At 46.1% G+C, this 21,328-nt stretch overlaps 2 protein-coding genes across 11 annotated transcripts in view; one reads left to right on the forward strand and one right to left on the reverse strand.

Moving 5' to 3' along the window:
* Positions 1-408: 408 nt before the first annotated feature.
* On the reverse strand, positions 409-3,721 carry LOC142888054 (ninjurin-1). The gene is made up of 2 exons (XM_076026054.1): positions 3,490-3,721; positions 409-870 (listed from the first exon to the last, which is right to left on the reverse strand). Exons 1-2 carry the CDS (start codon positions 3,641-3,643, stop codon positions 728-730), a joined length of 297 nt encoding a protein of 98 aa, XP_075882169.1. The 5' UTR covers positions 3,644-3,721; the 3' UTR covers positions 409-727.
* Positions 3,722-8,965: 5,244 nt separating this feature from the next.
* The window catches only part of LOC142888561 (serine/threonine-protein kinase WNK2), a 43,550-nt gene continuing 31,187 nt past the window's right edge, over positions 8,966-21,328 (forward strand). For 6 of the 10 annotated variants that reach the window (XM_076026981.1, XM_076026985.1, XM_076026986.1 and 3 more), the window contains exons 1-2: positions 8,966-9,861; positions 10,275-11,111. In XM_076026981.1, the coding sequence (XP_075883096.1) occupies positions 10,467-11,111 (645 nt within the window). In that variant the 5' untranslated portion in view covers positions 8,966-9,861; positions 10,275-10,466. The remainder of the gene's footprint in view (positions 9,862-10,274; positions 11,112-21,328) is intronic. The other 4 variants (XM_076026987.1, XM_076026990.1, XM_076026991.1 and 1 more) reach the window with 2 other exon arrangements.

Below are 21,328 nucleotides of genomic sequence, written 5' to 3' on the forward strand. Positions count from 1 at the left end.
TTCCTCCTCCTCCTCTTCTTTGCCCCGCTCTTCTCCTCTCCCTCGTCCTCACTCTCTTCCTCTTCCTCCTCCACCCTGGCTGGAGCTGTCTGGAAAAGGGATCATGATGACATCTTGCCCCGAGCGTCATCGTCGCCATTAAAAATTGAAGGCTGTTCGGCAGCCAGTCAGCGATTCTGAGCGCAGGGCTGTGGTTGCGCAGCCGTGCGTCTGGCCCGGTACCTGGGGTCACTCTCAGCCAACAAAGCCGACAGACTGTGCAAAGTCACGTGAGCCCGGCCGCTGTTGTCTCCGCTTTCCTGTTCGCCCACCAACACAGACAAACGTCGTGCTGTTGACATACCAACCCCCCGCCCCCTCCTCCTCCTCCCCAGTCCCCCACCCCATCCCTTATTGTCACTGCTGCCATTTCTTTCTCGCTCGCCCATAAAGGGATTTTCTGCACCCTTATTGTTTTCCGGTGGGGGGGAAATTTCTCTGCAAGCCCAGATAGGTCAGTGTGTTTGTAGGTCAGGTAGGAGGTTGTGGAGGTCAAGAGAGCAGGTTCCCTAAAACATGCTGACCACACGCGTGTCCATTGGCGCAAAGTGCTCACAAAAGAGCCAGTGGGAGAAAAAAAAAATCTGTCTGTTTGAAAAGAGACTCGCAGAGAAAGAGAAGGAATGTTAGAGCTTTTCAGAAAAAACAACAACAGCCAAAATAATGAATACCTAAATGTGTTTTTTGGTCAGTTGCTGCGGTTTGGCCTGTGGACTCCAAAGGCTGTGATGAAGACGTTGACGACCACAATCATAAAAACCAGACCTGTGGTCAGGTTTTCCATGAGATTCAGTTTCTGGTGCTTCTGCACATCGTTGAGGTTCCACCGAACTGTGGAGAAAAACACGGAATTAAATCCAACATCACACAAACATGCTCAGACACTCAGTGAAGAAGTCAAGCATCAGCGTCCTCACTCTGGGAGTCGAGCCAAAGCATTAACCACAGATTTACCGTCGAGTCGACCGTAAGTCAATTTATACTTAATTCCCAGAGCACGGAGTTAGCGTATCTGTGGTACCACTGAAGTGCATGAGCATCATTTCATTTTGTCAGGGCCATTTGAGGATAAGGAAGCGCTGTGCTCGGTGACAGGATAACAAAATAAATAAATTACCTCAGTGAATGTGTGGAATTCTAACACTCAATTTGATCAAAACCTTGACAAATCTGTAAAATTACTTTGACACTCTGAAAAGTTTACTTCTCATGCAATTGTTTGACAATAACGTGTCCACTGACTGTCAGTGAACTCGGCGTTAACATGAGAGAAGTCCATCTTTCACTTGTTTTGCTCGCTTCACTGTGAGGGAACCTGGGCTCAAACACGCAGTTCTGGAAATCAGTCCTTTGTGACGTCACAATCTCTCGCAGGTTAGTGACAACACCTTCGTCTAGGTGTGCATCAGGCCCTGTGGGGTCACCTGACGGCCGCCTTCTTTCTGTGCCCTTCCAAGCATGTGGAGGGTCCAACAAAGTTTCAGTTTTGATCATCTTAAACCAGGCGTTTTTTGCAGGAGGCCACAAACAGAGGGGCCACATACTCTGCTTTCTGGAGTTTCACAGAGTTTTCTGATATTTAATCACACGAGGTTGCTTCATTGGCGTCTGCAACGAAAGAAATATGAGTGAAATAAGATGAAAATAGCTATAATAATGGAGATTTAACACAGGTCGGAGAAATAGATGTCTTCTTCCTGCAATTATCATTATTATTATCTAAAACAATGTTTTTAGAATTGTTACATGTCAGTTTGCAATCAACAAGTGAGAACCTAGACATATTTCTAAACCTGTGTTAAGTCACTGATATGAGGTCAGTCGAGTAGATTCATGTTTGTGATAATGCGTGCTAATGTTCAAACAGTTTTATGGAATCAAACAGAAGTGCCTCGACGTTTGCCAGCGGTTTTGTAACAGTTTGTTTACAAGAGGACTGACAGGGCTCATGACCTCAGTTGACTCCGTCTGACCCCCAACATGTAACTACTATCAACAGTGGGGACAAACTCATTCTTAAAATATCAGGTTTGTGATGATGTCTCTATGTCATTGCATTTAACAACCAATTTCTCACGAGTGGGCTTATATTTCAAGTCAGAAACACAATCCAGCTTCTGGTGAAAAGCACACAGGGAACGGTGAACTGACGAGGGGGAAGTTTGCGTTTCACTCTGCCTCTGCTCATTTGTGCTTTGACGACCTTGATCTATATTAAACTGTGTTTTAAATGAAACAGCTTTTCTATGTTTCGATAATGATATAAAAGTGTTTTACTCTAAATTTAAAACTGGGATGCGACCGGGGAGGAGCGCATGCGCATTTTTTACCAGTGTGTTACAGCACTTTGACTCACAAGACACGTGTATGTGCACGTATGTCTGCCTGTGTGCGTTTGATGACCAAAGGTTAACTGGTGTGAAGACCCTGACAGGCTGCGTGTGTGTGTGTGTATGCGTGCGTGCGTGCATGCATGCGTGTGTGTGTGTGTGTGTGTGAGCGTGATGTGCCAGGGGTTGTGGGGGTGGTGGTATGTAGGCCACTCACATCACGCACCACTGGCTCTATTACAGAGGGATGGAGGGAGGGAGGGGCTGGATGGGAAGAGGGAGCGGGGTGGCGAGGTTCAGATGGGGCGGCCGGTGTCAAGTGTTTGGTGGTGAAGTGAGGTGGGGTGCTGACGGATCGTCAGTCTGACCTGTTGGTTTTTTTTTTTTGTTTTTTTAATGTGAAATTCTACTTGGCATTAATTATTTAGGGCTGTTATGATTAATTCAATTGCCCCTAAATAGCTTTAAATGCTGAGTTGGGAAATCATCTAGTAAAAAAATGATAAAATTATAAAGAAAAATACAAAGAACTTGAAGACTTTTACCCAAGTTTTCTGATGGACACTCTATATACAGCAGATATCGTTCCATCTCAAATTTTTATAAATCAGAATTACATGAAAATAGGAGTTTAAAACAATGTATTTAAGATTCCAAACAAATGCTCATGACGTTGATACTTCCAATTTTCTTTTTATTTTATTGAATTGGTGAGATTTTTTTTTTTTCTTTAAATCACCTTATATTTTTAATTATCGACAGAAGTGACCTCATTTTGGGGGTAATTTATTTGCCTTTGCACATGCAGGCTGATGGCTTGCCCTTTGGTTGTTCAATCAGTCCACTGATTCAAACATTCCTTCCTTTGAGGCATCTTTGAGAAATGAGAAAAGGACGCCTTCCTCGCTGCACTCCCTGGATGACAAAAGCCCAGCGAACTCTGACCCGATCTCGGCTCTTTGATGCAGTGACTCAGCTAGAGTCCAGCAGGTTTGGTCGCTCTGTTTGTTTGGAGTCAGCCGACTCGTCATTATTGACTCGTGCTGAGGAGTCAGGTGAACGGAACAAAAACAAAAAGGCCCCGTCGGCCGAGAAGCGAGCTTGCGCTTTATTTTCTCACCTATGAAGATGAGCAGGATCCCGACTGCGACCTGCAGAAAGAGGGAGATGCTAATTAGGGCGACGATGGGGGTGTAGAAGGAGGCGCTGGGCCCCTGCTCCAGCATGGCTTTCAGCTGGGAGGCGTTGGCCATCAGCAGGGCCACATCCAGCATGCTCTCAGCTGCGCTCTTCTTGTTGGCGTAGTGGTTCAGATTCAGGGGGGGCCCGCCGCCGGGCCTAGCATCTGGATGGGAGGCCTGTGAGGGGAAACGAGACGACGTTCACGGCTTTGAGAAGAGGCCTGTGTGCCGCCTCGTTGTGGTTTTTGTCCCAGCAGAGCGAGGCAGCACCGTCGGTGACGCCGCAGCGATTTTGTGCTTCCTGATTAGCGCAACACGCAGACCATTAAAGAGGGGGTGACCTTTGAAGACTGAGCCATTAGCGCGGCGCAAAGAGATACTGACACAATTGCAGCAGACCCATTGAAACATAGACACGAACGAGCAAGCGGATGCAGCCCTCTTCTATTTTATTCTCTTCTCTGCGGTCCAAACCGTCCCCATCCAGACAAATCACACGTTTTCTGATGTTCTTGGCTGTTCGGGACCTTTTCATGTGCTGCTGTGGCATCGCTGTTCTATTGTCATTGTTTGTGGCTGCGTGTCGTGCCGTTGTAAACATAGAAGCTGCGGTCGTTTCAGTCGTTCCAAATGACCCGTGTGGCTCAGCGCAACATCTTTAGCCAAATGGAATTAGCAAAATCCAAGAGCCACACAATAAAAGCCATTAATCAAACTCATTCGGATGCTGCTTACTATTTAGAGAACAGCCAAACGAAAATGTAATTTTCTGATGTTCTGCACTTCAGGAATCTTAGATGCATGCTTAAAAGGTCTCTCCACTTGCACAGAAGTATTAAACACCGACGCGTAAAAGCCGAACTCTTCACTGTAACTACGTGGGTAGTTATATAACAGCCACAGCTAGTTATTTTGTTTGCGTGAACTCCATCCCAGTGCAAGACAAACTCTGCTTTGGGTCAGGAGGTGGTCGATAAAGAGTCTTCTTGTTCTTGTTCTTGATCAAAAAGAAATCATTTAGAAAATCAATTCTGCTGCAGGGTTCACATCCTCTCGTGACCTCAGCTAAACAGTGACATAGACCTGAGCATCATTAAAGGTCAAAAGCTATCTGCTGGTGTGCTGCTTCGAAAGAGGAACTGGCCGACAGTGCTCAGATCTTTTTCGACACCGACGCCTTCCTCCTCTTCTTTTTCTCTCCCCCCTCTTTACAAAACACACCCCTGCAGCTGCAGGGAGCACGGCTTGTCAGGGATTAAGCAAACCACAGAGCGGGTACAAAATGTCTTGCCTCTGCTCCAGGGATGGAGGCACTCTGTGAAAAAAAGAGGAGTAGCAACCTCTAATTTGCAACAGGGTGGGCTACAGCGGAATTACAACGTCTCAGGATATTTGCAACAATCAATGAGCATGCAGAAGAGATGTGTATGTGTGTGTGTGTGAGATGGAAATTCAAATTTCACAGGTGTGGTTGCAAGAATCCTAGTTGCAGTCATTACTGCAATGATTTTCTTTTTCCCCAGCGCTCATCCACGTGACAAAGCATGATTTATACTCTGAATAAGCACATGCTTTAGGGCGACACAAGCCACACATCTTACTTGCCAGGGCTGTATCTGGCACTGAGCCCATGTGAGTCACGACTGTGCAATATGGCAAAACTTCTTGTGACTTTCCACAAGATCCACCAAAACCTCAAAACACAGTGTCTTCAAATCTTTTTTCATTCTGAGCCATAAAAGCCTGCGGAGAGACTCATCCCGCGGAATCAAGGGGCTCTTCAAAATATGTTTGTCAACATTTCGCTGGTTGCGGGGGGGCACTGTGCGGTGTGGTGCAACACCCTTGTGACTGGGATTTGTGGCAAATGCCACAAAATGGCACACAGTCATGACATGTCAGGGTCAGTCATTTTGCAGTGAGACACTGACACGGGCCTCTCAAAAGACAGCCCTTTATCCTCCAGTCAACACATCACAGTGAGATAATGCTTGTTTTGAGATTACATGTTGCAAATGTGCAGTCAGTGTGTCTGGAAACGGCAAAAGGAGTTCAAGTTCACCGGCAATTAAAAGAAACTGTTTTCACTTGTTGCATGAGGTGACCGTGAAGCAGCTCGTGCCACTTCTAACTGGAGGTTGACCGTTAAAAAAAAAGTTGGATGATAGATTGAAATGTTTACTATTACCAACTCAGACATCACCCAACACTGAAAACAGTGAAGAGAACGGTTTGCTTTTGCATCAAGTCCATCACTCTGCACTGGTTTAAGGTATCCATGTTGATTTTTGCGATGAATTATTCACGGTGCATTCCTTGTCTGAAAAACTCTCTGGGGACACATCAAGGAGAGGCGCATTAAGGAAGACGAGGAGGTGGGAGATGTTGAAGAGACCGGAAAGTTGTTGGAAAGTGCTTTAAGCATCAGTGCAGGAGAACAGAAATATTAATAATATTAATTCATTCAGTACAATTCAAGATGTCAAATTAACGGCAGACTGTCTTGGAAAATTCAAAACAACTTATTGACATAACATAAAGCACCTTAAAATGATTCAGAGTGAAAGGGATTCTGTGTTAATGTGAAACTTTGAAAGAAAATTCACTAAGCTCAAGGTGGCAGTGTTGCAACTTTCAGGACGACAGCTGCTGTTTGACATCATGCAGTAAAAGAAGAAGATGCTTCACTAACAGGTTCGGATATGATGCTGAGACATTAACATTTAATGTTTGATTGGAGTTTAACCCTGCGTCATCATCAGTGGTCATGCATGGGAGCAGTGGCGGATCTAGGGGGTGGCTACTTGGGCTCAAGCCCCGGATGTTTTCTCAAGAGCCCCGGCTGTCGCTTCGGAAAAGGACCCGGCTGCACGGGTAAAGGGAAGATGCATATATTTTTTTGTCTTTGCGCCACGCATTGGATGTCTGGCTGCCCCCCCCCCTGCCCCCGATGAACTGACATCTTCACCCTCAGAGCTAAGCCCCTGATCTCCTAGAATCCTAGATCCGCCCCTGCATGGGAGCCATACCAAAGTACTCTGTTCCTCCCCTCTAGCGTCTTGAAAGAGAGGCTGAGGCTCACAATCGTAAAGTGCTTCTTGAGGGAGAAACTGAAAACTCATGATCACTGTGAGCCCGTACCCAAGCAGATGAATGAGGAGCGGATCAGCTGATGTGCCTGGCTACAGTGTCTCGAAGCAGCCTGCACACGTGTATCAAGGCAGTTGTGTCACACCTTTGTTTCTGCTAAACAGCTTTGCTCCGCAGCGGTTTTCACAAGTGCCAATGTTTTATTGCAAAGACGACACTTAAATCCTCAGTCTTACTGAAACATAAATTCTTATTCATTACGCACTAAATGAGCCATGTATCGACTTACTTTCAAGCGAAAGGAATGAACTCGCTCAACTTGCACACCTAATCCTTTTACCCTGTTCCCATATCATTACATCCAGTGGTTCCATGCAGCTCAGCTGACTACCAGCATGTCCGCTACTGTGCAGCGATGTCGCGACCGCTGCCGAGGCCGATCAGTCCCCTTGTCAGACATGTAGAAACCTCTCCGCCGTAGCAATGCAAATCAAAGCACCACTTAAGCGACGGCGCAAATCTGGCATCCATTATTCAGCCCAGCGAGAACTTGCAGCTTGATGAAAAAGCAAATGAACTCACATCCTTAAATGCGTCGATGTGTGTTTGCCCTCTTTTTTTTTTCTTTCTTATACGTCAGCACTTCTGTGCTCTCTATCCATCATGACCTATCAGCGGGCCTTCTCTCTCTCTCTCTCTCTCTCTCTCTCTCTCTCTCTCTCTCTCTCTCACTTGCCGCAAACTTTGGCTCCCCTCCAGATGAGAATCGACCCAATTGTAAATCTAATTTCCGTGATTCTCTGTAGGGCTTTTAGTTTTACAGCCTTACACAATGCAACGCAAACATGGCTGTTTCATGCCGTGGTCTATCAGTTTGAGAATGCAATACTTATTTACCATAGATAAAGTTTCAATGAAAGACCAACGTGCTTTTAAAAATAAAGACATACTGAAGAGTGTGCGAATGCTTCAACCGCAGGGTTGCAGCGAGTCTGAGTGCTCTTATATTTCAGTGTAACCGAGGCTCAGACATTTATAGCTGATGGAAAGTCTGGATTTAACACATTAGCGCTATTAAGGAGGCTTTGGTTTATTTTAGATTTAACTCACATTGAGAGCCCGGCATGGTTGCATGATGAAAACACCAGCATTCGTCTCAATTTTTTAAACACAATGTGTGTAGAGATGTGATAGTGAAGGCCCTTCCCGCTGCTTTTAAAAGTGCTTGCCTACAGCACATTGTAATTGCATGTCAAATGGCAATGGCAATCGGCAAATAAAGCACATTAGACACTGCTCATCCTGCAACGATCCGGTTGTGCCATTATGCATGGATGGGATGACATTATGTAAAAGTGAAACCTGCTCCTGCGCATGTGTTTCTGTGGGCACTGTGTCCAGTCAATTGGAAACAAAGGAGCACATTCATTATTTATAAGGTCAGCCAGGTTCCAACAATGCTTTGGCCCTCAGCTGAGCCAGACTACCACCTGACTTAGTATACCTGTAACAGAGGCCTTTGTTTCAATATTTCCTTTCAGCTTGTGTTTTTGCTTTTACGTATGTGATGCACAACCTATAACATTCAATATTTTTCCATTATTTATTACTCTCGCTGTAAATTCCCCACATGTGTAAATATGCTGCCGCTAGGGAAGCAAGCTCAAATGATCATGTAAAGCAATCTGGAAGAAAATACCCCAATAAAAAGCAACCACGACTCAATTGATGGCTGTGGAAATTGCCCTAAAATACTACTATTCATTAATGACAATGTAAAGATTTTAAAGCATATGTTTATTTTTTTTAAAATACTAAGAAAAAAAACGACGGTTGTGTTGAATTTGACAATAGGAAAATGAGAATAGGTGGAAAAAATGTTGTACCCATATTTTGTAGAATCCTACCTCAGTCCCGTTTCCTCCGGTGCTGCTGTTGATGTTCATCATTCTCCTACTATGCACATGATACCGCACCTCAGCAGCAGCTGAAGCCGCAAAGTGTCCTGTTGCAGAGGCAGACAGGCGAGACGGGAAGCCCAACACGGTTCTTAATATTCAACTCAGCAGCAACTGAAAAAAAAAAAAAAAAGAAAGAAAAATGAAAAATACACAACGCAATGCTGTAAAGGGAATTATATCTGTTAAATTGAGATGTTTAAATGCGTAATAATAAAACTGCGTTGCTAGCTTTTGAGGCGCTAGTGAGGAGCAGGCGTGTGATTGCGTGGGTTACTGATGGGCGTGCAAGACCACTTCACGTGTCATTTCGAGTGTGCTTTTTCCTCCTCCTTTACTTGGGGGAGATTCTGGCTGCTCTTTGTCATCTTTGTCATGTGAGAGGAGCCTTTTGCCACTTTATCAGTCTCTCGCCGCCGCCGCCGCCGCAGCAGCAGCAGCAGCAGGCTCTCCGCGTCGTGTTATTGGTCGGTCCACCGGCCGCTGCGAGGGGCGTGCCGCCGCCGCTGCCGTGCTGGCCGGAGGCGCAAGGAGCAAGCCAGCTGAATGGGAGACGCGTTTGTGTGTAGTGTCATGTGTGCGTGTTCGTGCAACGTGTGCGCATGAAACCTGCCCTGGCCGGTAGCGAGGAAGAGGAGGAAGTGGGTTGGAGGGGAGACAAGATGACAAGCGAGTCGAACACTTGTCGACGCGAATGAATCGGGAGTGCGGTGCGGTGGGAGGGAGGGGGACGACGACGCCGACCGGGAAACTGAAATCCCCCACGTCTTAAAGCGGCCCCGCCTCGCTCGCGGCCACCACCACCACCACGCTGCTGCGCGTGCGGCAGCAAACGGGAGGAGAAGAAGAAGAAGAAGAAGCGCCCTCGCGCACACTCGGCTTCGTCAGCGGCTGTTCTGTGAGTGCCGCCGCGGAGGGAGGCAGGCAGGCAGGCAGGGAGTGACTGACTGAGAGGGATGATGCGGCCACTTAAAGGGAGAGAAATTCAACAATTTTCCCCCCACCACCTCCTGCTCCACCTTTAACACTTCGGCCGTAGTGCCCCGCGTTCGGTCGGCTTCTTTTTTTCCTGTGCGCCTCTGTGTGTTTCTTTGGCGTGAGTGCGGGGGTAATATGCGGATAGGGCGTTTTAAAGTCCACCTCTCTCCCCCCCTCCGTGGACGGTCGGCTAGCCTTAGCCAGCTCGTTCCAATATCGGACCTGCTGTTGGCCGCTCCGTGCATCGCTAGCCTGACTTCTTCTTCTTTCTTCTTCTGACACTAGGTAAGTGGCCTCTCCCTCTCTTTCTCTTTGGACGAGCCCAACCCAAATGAAATGTCTGTTAAGGAATTAAAGGCTGACAAAATGATAACGTTTTGTTTTAACGTTTCGACCAATTAGCGAGCGTAACGCCAAGTTGTGCTATCAGTGCCAGCTTGCTCGTTATTCCTTTCACCTGGCTGGCCTGGGTGGATTTCAACGCCACCGCGGCGTTTTAACTCGTAAGCTTGTCTTCTTCTTTTTTCTTTTTTCTTTTTTTGCGACCCCCGCCACCTCCTCTCATCCACCTGCTTACGCCGACACGAACGAAACTAAACAGTGTTAGGAGTGGCGTGTGTAGAATAAACGAGCAACGCCGCCCAGTAATGGAAAATGATTTTTTTTTTTTTTTCTAACTGGCATCGTTTCTCCTGCAGCTCTTGGTGTTGGATGCGATCTGGTCTATGTCACCCATCCCGGCGTTCGTGAAGGGCCTCCGCTGGCGAACTGCGTCACCGAGTGGGCGCTGCAGGTACTAGTCTCTGAATCTGCATGTTTGGCAGTCCAGCCATGGCACGAACGACCTGGAAACCAAAGTGAGTGAACTTTAAAAGAAAACAAAAATCGGCATGGAGCCGGAGACAAACTCTGGATCCCGCCAAGAACTGAAACGTCCGTCAGTTCCCAATTCTCAGCGTGAACCCGTGCAGAAAATGGGTGAAACTGTGGGTGACGGAAACGTCAGTCAGTTGGACTCCGTTGTGAGGGGTGGGAGTGACCCCAGCGCGTACCCTTCCTCTGGCCACCGGAGGAACCTGCATCACAGATTCATCAGGAGGAGTTTGTGGTTCTCCGACGCGGACGAGCAGGCCTGCTGCGAAGCGCCCGAGTGCGACGACGCGAGGAATGTTCTCAACATAAACCTGCGAACTATAGTGGATCGGACCCGGGGGAAAAGTTGTGGCATACAGGAAGGTTCCAGCACCGAGAGTCAGGCCGGGCCAAAGGACAGCGCCACGGAGAGCGGCAGCGCCGACGAAGAGAAGGGCAAAGGTGGGGATGCGCCGAATCACACATGCGGCGACGCTGCCAAAGCGACTGTTAAGACGGCCAGCGAGGAGACTGAGGAGGAGGCGGAGATGAAGGCCGTCTCCACGTCGCCAGGAGGGAGGTTTCTCAAGTTTGACATCGAACTGGGCAGAGGGTCTTTCAAGACCGTCTACAAGGGCCTGGACACTGAGACTTGGGTGGAAGTCGCCTGGTGTGAGCTGCAGGTAAATGCTTTTCAAGCCCTTATTGCATTTATTGCCACTCCACATCTCGAAAGTATTTAGTTCCAATGTGAGTTTCATCCGCATTTAAATGGACGATGCCATCCGAAACGCATCACTTGGAATGATTCTTTATTGTAACTCACCTTTAGAATTTTTTCCTCCGAGTGGAACACGTGCACCTGCACATTTTGTCCCCTGTGACACTGCGCGCGTGAAACCGTTGACTGCACACGTCACGCATGCACAATGCAGCCTGAAACTGTTCAGTAGAGGGGACGGACTTTTTTAGAAATTCTTGGATTGCTAAATATAGTCGGCAGGCTAGACCAGACCGACACAATGGGAAATTAATTTGAACTGTCAAAAAAAAGAAAAGAAAAAAAGACTATGATTAAAAGCTCAAAAAGCAATGGGCGACTGAATGAGCCATTTGCTGCGCTTAGTAGTTAATTGTATTTATTTTTTAACGATAAAAATGACCGCTTAATACTGCAAACTTTTTATATCAGATCAGTAACACCAGAGTAAATTAGATGCTCGCTCTTTAAGTGACCTGCAGTAATTCATAAGACCTCTTTAAAGGGCATTGTGCCTTTAAAAGGCTAATTCATCATACCTTTTTTTTTTTTTTAATGTTCCACTTCTCCGCATATGTCCAATATGTCTTCTGACAAAATGCGTCATTTTGCCGCCAGTGATCTCGATCTTCAAGCGTGACGTCCACAAGTTTATTAGAATGACAGTGATCTATTTTAGCGAGGGAATGCTACACTCTCACAGGAAGCCCTCACTCACCAGGTGCCCCCCCCCTCTCCCCTTCCCTCTCTGCCGGCCAACACGATGCATCACAAAGCATAATGGTGATGTCTTCGGGGAGCTGTCAGTCAACCAGGGTCTCACGAGAGCCCGCCAAGCTGCAAATGGGTTACCACTAAATTTTAAATGGTTTACACAGGAAGAGTGATTGACGGGTCAAGTCGGAGGAGATGCGTGCGAGCACTCAAGCGCGCTGATCAGCAAGTTTTGCAAACGCACGAGGAGCGCGTCTCGCTCTGCATTACAGACACAGGAAAATCGTCAGCTTAGACGGCGCAAAGGTATTAACTAATTATTTCCGTCCTTTGGTGACTGCAGAGGGGATTATCTCTCTCTCCCTCTCTCTCTCTGTCTCTCTCTCGCTCGCTCTCCCAGGAGGCTTAAGAGATACTACAGTAAGCATGACTGGGGCCCCTCCAGGAAAGAAAACCTGCTCCTTGTGATTTGCTTTTCAGAGCCCAATCATTGAAGAAGCTCCCATCGTCTCGGTTCAGGCATCGTGCCGTCGTTCGGTTGCCAAGCCGATGATCACGTTACACCCCGGCGCTCGCATTTTTAATGGCCGGAGCGCGGCGTGGCGCTCTGTGCGGCGTGCTCCGTTCCCCGCAGTGTGGCTGCGTGTCGTGAGCCACGCTCGCTCCCCGCCAGGCTCCCCCTGTGCAACAGGAGGAAGGCAGACAGGACGCAGGGGAACCTCGTGTGAGGCCGGAGGGCTACCTCCACAGCAGTGCCCAGGTTGCTGAAGGCACACTGTGTCACCTCGTGCAAGACTAAACGGATAATCCTGCAGAATGCGTCGGGTAAAAATAGTTTGAAACTAGAAAGAGGGGAAATCAATGCGAGGGACCCGATTGCTTCACTCGGGTGGTGAAGCCATGACGGGAGCGGCTGAGCACGTCTTGCTCAGCCTGACAGCACTGAACTGCAATTGGACTCGGAATGATTGGTTGCAGCACAAGAAGCAATATCCTGTTTTGTCGTCTCCCCCCCCCCCTTCCACAGATATTAAAACTCCCCCTAGTGGACAGTTGGATGTTAATTCAAATTTTTTAAAAAATGGTGCTTCCTCACTGTCGTATTGCCCTCTTAGTTTCTTCTTGCATTTTCATTGATTTTTTTTTTTTTTTTAAGATATTGCTTTTCTCGTTTGGAATATTCAGGAGAAATATGAATGAAGGAATTTAAGTATTAACTTGTACTTAAAGTTGTTGTGATATTTCACCGTGGTGGCATTTTCCAATCCATGTGACCATCCTGGTGTCTTACGGTCAGGACAAATTCTACTATAGCCATGAACTCAAAAAAATCACATGCCTCCATGCTCGTGGTGTCGTTCAAGTATCCAGAAGACTCAGCGGTTTGATTTGACATGGCAACACCTTGTTTGTAGCCGGCATATCCACTGTGCATGAGGCGCCTTCTACTAGATCCTCCTCCTGTTTTCTTTAGTACTGCGTGTACTGCAGCGTTTGAAATAACGACACCTGAGCAGCTCTACGTGGTAGCTTGCCAGCAGAAACCTCCGGGAGTCTGTCGACACACACACACACACACACACACACACACACACACACACACACCTATCCTGTGTCCACAGCATGCTTGCAGCCCGGCCCGAGAAACACGCTACTTGCGTTGCCTGTACATATCAAAATAGCACTGCCGTGCCTATTTGCCGATGCTTTTAGTCTGTACAACCCCAGAATGGTTTCATGGGGTTTGAAAAGTCACAATTTCCCAAATCCAGCAGTAATGGAATGGGCAAAATAATAACCTTTGAGTTGCAGAATTTCTATCATGATTTTGCAAGGTCACGCCGAGCCTCGCAGGTAGATGGTCATTGTCTTCAGCCGGAGAGCCCCCCCCCCCCCCCCGTGAAACAAGATATGACTGTGATTTTCCACTGTTTTTCCCCCTTCGTCCACCAGTCACATGGCTCTCTCACCGAGAAATTTTAATCTGGCCCTGTGTTTGCTCTGTCTGTCTCTATTCTTCTCCCCTTCCTCTCAGACGCTCCTGCCCTTTCTGTGCCTTTACCTACCTCCTCCCCCCCGATCACCCCCACCCCCCCCCTCTCCCCTGTAAAGCTCTGCTCCTGTGCCAGGCTGCTGGCATAACACAGATGGTCCTGGCTCAGCCGAGGATGTTATTCTGAAAGAGAGATGCCTGTTGTGGGATTTTCATTGGAGAGAGGAAGCACCTCTTGTGTTTGTGCTTACCTTGTTCTGTCCTCGCCGCTTGGATTTTGTATTTTTGCAACTCCAAAAAAGACTTCCTCTCCTGCCAAGTTCGACTTGTGCGTATAGATTTTTATCTGGGCCAAACGCTGGACACATTCCCCCTGCTGAGTTCTCCTCAGACTTGTTGACTTCTCTGCGGTATTTGGCACAGGGCTTGTTGTTCTCTAGATTAAATCTTCGTCTCCGCTTGCGAATGCACGACTTGTAATGATACGGTGGCACTGACTTGAAGCCATCTGCTGCTGAGTGTTTGTCGGAGTTTGTTTCTTCCATTCCTACGTGCAAATGGAGAACAACTGACATTGTGCAGGCCACCACAGTTTAGACTGTCTGCTTGCCCTTTGCTGTTAAATTCCCTGTTTTTAAGCATTTGTGAGAAAATAACATGCTGCAGAGACATGAATAAGGTAAAACTATGGGTTTGAGTTTTAAAAAAAAAATGCAGATATTGCACATTTTTTGGACATATTTTACATCACAGTGCATAGGCTTCTAAAACACCACATTATGTTGCAAAACTGGACAAATTGATAGAAAATAGCATATAACACGACAGTCATCAATCCAGTTTTTTACCTTCATTTTATTTATATTCTGAGCCGACATTTTATCGTCCTCCCCTTTAATTGTCATCTATAGCTGCAGCAACAGTCCTGCCTCCAATGCTCAGTAGCCAAAAGGAAAACAAAGTTGGCAGTGCTCAAGTGGGTCATTGGTTACAGCCCATTTGGCATTAAGAGGCCTCGGGAAGCAAGAACAGCCAGGCCCATTGGCTCTTTAGCATACAATGCCTTGTCAGTGGCCTCATCCTCCGGCATGCCTGAGCGGCCGTGCGGCTCGGCCAACTCGGGACCCCGAGGGCAGAGGGACGAGTCTCGCAGACTCGCAGCAATAAGGATGGAGACAGTTGAACATGTGCGTGTAGGAAAAAAGAGTTGGCAGAATCCAGATGAGAAAAGATGAGAAACGCCGAGGCCACAGATTGTGCTTGAAGCCTATTTGTCCAGTCTCAGAAAACGCATCAATTGTTTGTGTCGGTACAGTGGGAAAGATTTTAATCTCCTCCCTCCCTGTGGAAGAATCTAGTGGCGTTCATGACTCAGGATGGTGAAGGTTCTCTTGCAAATGTGAAAATATATGCACATGTATATTTGCATTTTATTTAAAAGCTTTGAAAAAATGAGCGACGCACTCTTCCACAGTTCTGATTGCAATGACATTTGGTGTGTCTTCCTGTCACACGCTTTAATATTTGCATTTATGATGATCTGTTTTGACGTTCAAAGCTAAACCGCAATTGTAAGGGTGTGAAACTGGCAAACGCAAAGACATTCCTGGATCTGGCTGCCAGTTCTGCAGTCTCATGTTTATAGTCTGCGCTCCAGAAGCAATCACAAACAAATGTTTCATTAGTTTTCTTTAGTTGTTTGAACTTTTTGCAGGTCTAAAACACAAATATTCCCAAAGGCCATGACAACTCGATCATGTATTTAAAGTATCAGTATAGTTGGCAGGCACTGATCACCAGGACACACACGCGTGTTTTTCCCCAATTGCAACTTTGAACCGGAGACTTAACTGAAAGCCCTTTGATCGTCCCCCGTCGACCCCCCCCAATCTCCCTTCACGACCACGCAAGGTGTCACATCAGCTCGTTAGGACAAATAATCCCTTTTGGAATTCAACATTGTTACTTGTACGAAGCAATCTGGAGCAACCCCGCATCACGTCAAGTGCTCCCGCTTAGGCTCTGTAGTCTGATTTACAGGGGTCATTTTAAATACGCTCTCTTGTTTACCTCCGCCTCGCTAAGATGTTTACGTAATAATTGGTGCAAACGGCCGCACAGCTACACCTGTGTGCCCAGTCTAGCCGTTACTTTGACAGCTCATTTCACTCACCAATCCTCTTACGCCTGGGGCGCCTGGATGGATCAGCTTTGTCTGTTCGTTTAAGCTTATGGATGTGGTGAAATTTTGTTGCACTTTAGGAAGTGTTTTCTCTCTTTACCTTGGCTGATAAATGGACAAGAAAAACGGCGCCGTGCTTTGAAGTCGTTTGGACCCGAAGATATCGGGGTTTATTTAACCAATATAGCCTCAAACCTGACAAGATTCACAATCATCTGTTTAGTCATTTCCTTTTTGGCCGGCACTTTTATGTAAGCCAATCCTTCTGCGATGCTGTAATCAGTGCTGTCTCCCTGGATTCGCCTGCCCTAAAGTACACACACACAAACACCAACCACTTCAGTGGAATAAAATGTTAAGGTGGTTGGCCAGACCTCCAGCTTGCCTGAGGACATCAATGGCTAAGCATCACCCGTTCCTCAGCCTAACAAGGGTCTATGTACTGGAGCTATATCCTCATTTTCTGCTTTACTTGGTTCCACAACTTGCCTTCATGAGGCTGCATGCACTTTAACGGGCATCAACCAACTATATGCAAACGCACACAGTTTCAGGGCAGCTGGTTAAAATATTTCTTATCACAGTACAGTTAATTACCCTATCCTTGTACAGCCAAACTTAGAATTTGTGCGGGATGTCACCACCAGCTGTTGGGCCTCAGGTTCTGCAGAACACACGGTCGAAGCCGTCGTCTATTATAAAGCGCTCTTAATAAGAACAGGAAAGGCTAAGAAAACATGGCCCATTTTGCATCTTTGCAACTCTTAAGTCTTGGATCACAATAAAGGATAAATGTGATTATTGTAAATCAGTATTAGCTGTAACCACCACCTGACCTCCTGGATAAGCAGATGTGGCGAGAGCAGGGTTCATTTGTGTGATTTATGAAACTAGGCCCTGTTCTTAGATTCGAAAAAGGTTAACAGGTTTGGTTTCTGTTGTTCTGAAACACTATTTCTTTTTTTTTTTTTTTTTTACTATTATTAGCGGTAGAGTGATTGGTTATTTTTAAATTGGTGAAGTTGATATTTGTAGATCAGTAGTAGTATCAAGCAGGTAGTTGATGCCAGTGCCAACACCATGTCAGAATAGGTTTGATTTTGATAAAAAAAAAAAAAAAATTAGTTGTCCCCCTGCATCTTCTTGAACACGCCTTCACAAACCTTGCAGACATTGGCCCAGGTGAATGCACTTGTTTGACAATGAAAATTATTACATCACAATGAAGAGAACGTTTTGCTGTTCTCCATTCAGCCAAGTTGAGCAAATCTTTGCAGGTGAGTTCTGTCAAGTGCTGAAAAGAGGCAAACCTGAACAGATTAGCTTGATTGACACTGTAGCCAATTTTAAAAACTCAGATTTGGTGTTTTTGTCCAAATTCATTATTGTAATTTAAACGTATATGCAACTTCAATTACGTATTATGTATTAATCACTAGCACTATACAGGTACATACTAAAAAAGACTGACAGTTCAGTTGTTCTAGTGACAGAAAATATGGAATAAATGGAAATGAATTGTTTCCTTTGTATTCAGCTTCCGTTTTTGTCTCACTAAAAAAATAATTATACAATGAGACACAATTACAGTTGGTGTGAAATGTCTCGTAGCTTCTTGGGCCTCTTGGCAAATGACTCAGCAGAGTTGATGAGATATTGTCTGTGTCTGTGTAGGCAACACGGGCAGACTGACGCACGAATGAACGCAAAATACAACCAAACCACGACCGAGCAGAAAAATCAGTTTAAACGTCGGTTGCGTAAAGTGTGATTAGACTCTGCAGGTGGCAAGTGTGTAATCAAAAATAGTTGTTTCCTTGTCTCCGTGTCAAAGAGCGTTTTTGTTTGCGAGCCAAGTATTTACTCTGTGACAGGAAAGCGGTTTAAAGAAGGTTTGTATTGCCCCTAATCCACGTTTGCCAATTCCTTGTCACAATCAGCCAGACGCATTGTGCCACTGCGAACGCCTACGCAACAAACATAAATGCCTTTCTCCAGTTCCACCTCCGGATCCTTTTTAGTCCTCCTGTGCACGCACGCACGCGCGCCTGCGAGACACACTACTTTACATTCGTGCTTGGTGAGGCTGGAAGAGGTGCGGAAGTGTCAAGAATTCATTGCCTTTGCTCCCCCGACCCCGTCCTCATTTTTCTTGGCCGGCACCGGGACTAATGAGCCTCCACCTGTATTGCTGAACGTATCGCAGCGGTTAACATCTTCAGCAGTCTAGTCGATCGGGCTCCTCCTTGGCGAGTCGCACCACGTTTCTCATGTCCCCTCCGCCGTCTCAACCGAGCTCTGCCTGGTTGAAAAAAATTACACCGCGCCACCGTGAGTGCCAGCGTGCCAAACGGTGAGAACAACCTGCTTCATAGAGCAGCTGCACGCAAGGGTAACATTAAAACGGTGATCGGTGGAAGTCCTAATAAGTAGTGGATGGAATACAGATTGCAGTGAACACATCACGTGAAGCGTTTCTTTGCCTTATTATTGGAAATACGCTAGCAGTCAACCGGTTTGGACACACCTTCTCATGTGACTTTTCGATATTTAATGACTTTCTACACTGCAGATAGTTACTGAAGACATCAAATGTAGGAGCAAATATATGTAATTATGCAGCAAAGAGAAACACGTTAATTAATTTTAAGTATGCTTTTTATAAAAGGTGGCTATTTTGAAGAGTTTTAATATAAACCGTGTTTGAGGTTATTTTACACTTTTATCGTTTCCTACACAATTCCATGTGTGTTCACACGTAGTTTTGATGCCTTCAGTGAGAAACGGCGATGTCACTAGCCACGAAAATGAAAGCAAAGACATTGCATTCATGACTTGTAGTGTACACCGGAATATAAGAATGGATTTAATATTATCAGATCATATTCACCATGATAACAGCCATTTGAAAAGAAGATGACTTTGAGCAACGCTAGTGGTCCAAGTTGAGCTCCTGTTGGAGATCTCTGTGGGTCTACAAAATGTTAAGTAAATAACCATCACACCGGAGAATGTTTGTAGCAGGTGAATTATTGCAAAACATGATTTGATTTAATTCACACAAACAACTGCATTTCTGCACTTTCTTTGATTGTTTTTATTCCTTGGTTTGGTTACTGTTGAAAAAAAACAAAACAATACCGCTTGTGTTCGGTTTAAGGCTTAAGTTGTAGTTCGGCAACTGCTTTCTAATATGAAGTATTTTAATCTTCTTGGCCAAATGTTGTGACACCTTTTAAATGCGCGCAGGCTTTAGATGCTGAAGTTTAATAGTAGGCAAGTTGACAAATTGTTGGAATAACAATAATCCCTGTCACACCGATGTTGATCCTTTGCTGCTAATCTGCTTTTTCCTAACGGAGGGTCAATATGAAGCCGGGTCAGTGTAAAAAGGAAGTGCTTTATTTGAATTAAATACTAAAACCTGTTGCACTCCCAACATGTTTACCCTTCAGAATCTTTCAAGGCACATTTTAGCGGTTTTATACCACTTACCTTGGCAGTGACAAACTGCATTAATATAGATCGCAGTTGTTTTCCATTTGCCTTCAAACCATCTGCGTCTACCAATTGCTGAGAGCTCGTGTAGGATTATTCACTCTTTATTGGTGTTATCTAATTTCAGCTGTGAGATGGGAAGAATCTGTCTTGATAAATGCCATGACTCACCTCGTTTGAAGCTCTCTTTGTGTCGGAGAGGCGTTCCAGCTTCTGAGTTTTATTTCTCCGTCAACGGTTTGTCAGCTAAAGAACACTGCACAATCCCTCGTGTGGGTGGGCCAAAAGAAAAACCTTAGCTTGCCAAAGTAGCTGCTTTTGGTACTTATCCTGCCTAAATGATCGAAATGATTCCTTTCTTTTTCTTAACTGAGAGCCTCCTCAAGTTGTAAAAGGTGCTTCAGAAGCTTTTAAATGAAGTCACCCAACAATCATCCCTCTGCAGGACCTGGTCCTTCTCAATGGTCCACACATTTGTTCACCTCATTGGGTGGAAAGGTTCCCCTTTTTTTGCTTGCTTGTTTTTGTTTTTGTTTCTATCTTTATTGCATTTTCGTACATACACAGCAGTATCGGACACATACAGCAATTCAAAACGATCAAGTTCAAGCGTAGCACAAAATTGTCTTACACAGTGTAATTCAAGATTAATAGCAATTATAACCCAAGCCAGAGCGCCTTGAAGTAACCCTGTTTAACGAACAACCCTGTTACCCACCCACTGTTAAGAAATGAAAAAGGAGAAATAATAAAAACAGCCATGATGATGATGATGATAATAGGTACTTAAATAAGATAAGATTCAAATCTAACCTTCTCCAATTTGATGTGAGTGAGGACCTCCCTAAGCCAGCTGTTGTGTGAGGGAGGAAGAGCGCGTTTCCATTTCAGCAGAATAACACGTCTGGCCAGTAGGGTTGTAAAAGCCACGACCCGCCGCTTTGTCACAGGCAGTGTGGATGTCATACGTGAAGGGGAACCAAACAGGGCCTTAATGTTTTTTTTTTTCTTTTCTTCCATATTTTGAATCCCCTGTCGGTGCGTTAGCCGCCAAAGATGTGAAGATGATGGGGCACAGCGGCACACGGACGGTCGAGCCCAGCCCAGCGCCATAGATTGCTTCCTGCTCACGTCTCCAGCTATTTTCCGGGCCACCCTTCGCCGCGCGAGTCACTTCAGTCGGGGTTCCGACGTCACACATGTGGCTCCGCAGTCTGCCGTCGCCAGCTGGGGGCTACCTTTTTTTTTTTTTTCTCCATTCGCGTCCCTTTGATAGCTATTGTCTGGTCTGCGTGCGCGCCTTGGGACGGACGTTGTCGTCGTGTCTTGATGCGCGCACGTATATTTTCTGCGCATCTCGTCGCGCTGCGCACAACACCTCTGAGCCGACACGTGGCTTTGTGAATTATGCAGAAGCCCTCAAGTCTGCTGAGAGGGAGAACAGAAGTGTGTGTGTGTGTGTGTGTGTGTGTGTGTGTGTGTGTGTGTGTGTGTGTGTGTGTGTGTGTGTGTGTGTGTGTGTGTGTGTGTGTGTGTGTGTGTGTGTGTGTGTGCGAGAGAGTGACTGACTGGGACTTGGGGAACACTCTGCGGTGGGGATAAGCGGGTTATTTAGCAGGGAAAGCTGGAGGATTCCTGAAAGATGAGAGCTGCGATGATGAGATGAAAAGGTAAGAAGGGATGAAACGGTGGTGGGAGGAGAGAATGGCAAGTGCTGGCGGGGTAAGACACGCCCCGTTCGCATCATTTCTCC

The sequence above is a fragment of the Nelusetta ayraudi genome, unplaced genomic scaffold (genome assembly GCF_046127955.1).
Source record: "Nelusetta ayraudi isolate G7.1 ecotype Tasmania unplaced genomic scaffold, CSIRO-AGI_Nayr_v1 ptg000019l, whole genome shotgun sequence".
NCBI classification, from domain to species: domain Eukaryota; kingdom Metazoa; phylum Chordata; class Actinopteri; order Tetraodontiformes; family Monacanthidae; genus Nelusetta; species Nelusetta ayraudi.

Excerpts from the sequence above, each read along its gene's own strand:
- LOC142888054 (XM_076026054.1), bottom strand. The coding sequence starts at position 3,643 with ATGCTGGATGTGGCCCTGCTGATGGCCAACGCCTCCCAGCTGAAAGCC. Across the intron at positions 871-3,489 it reads GATCCTGCTCATCTTCATAG|TTCGGTGGAACCTCAACGAT; the intron begins GTGAGAAAATAA and ends TTTTCTCCACAG.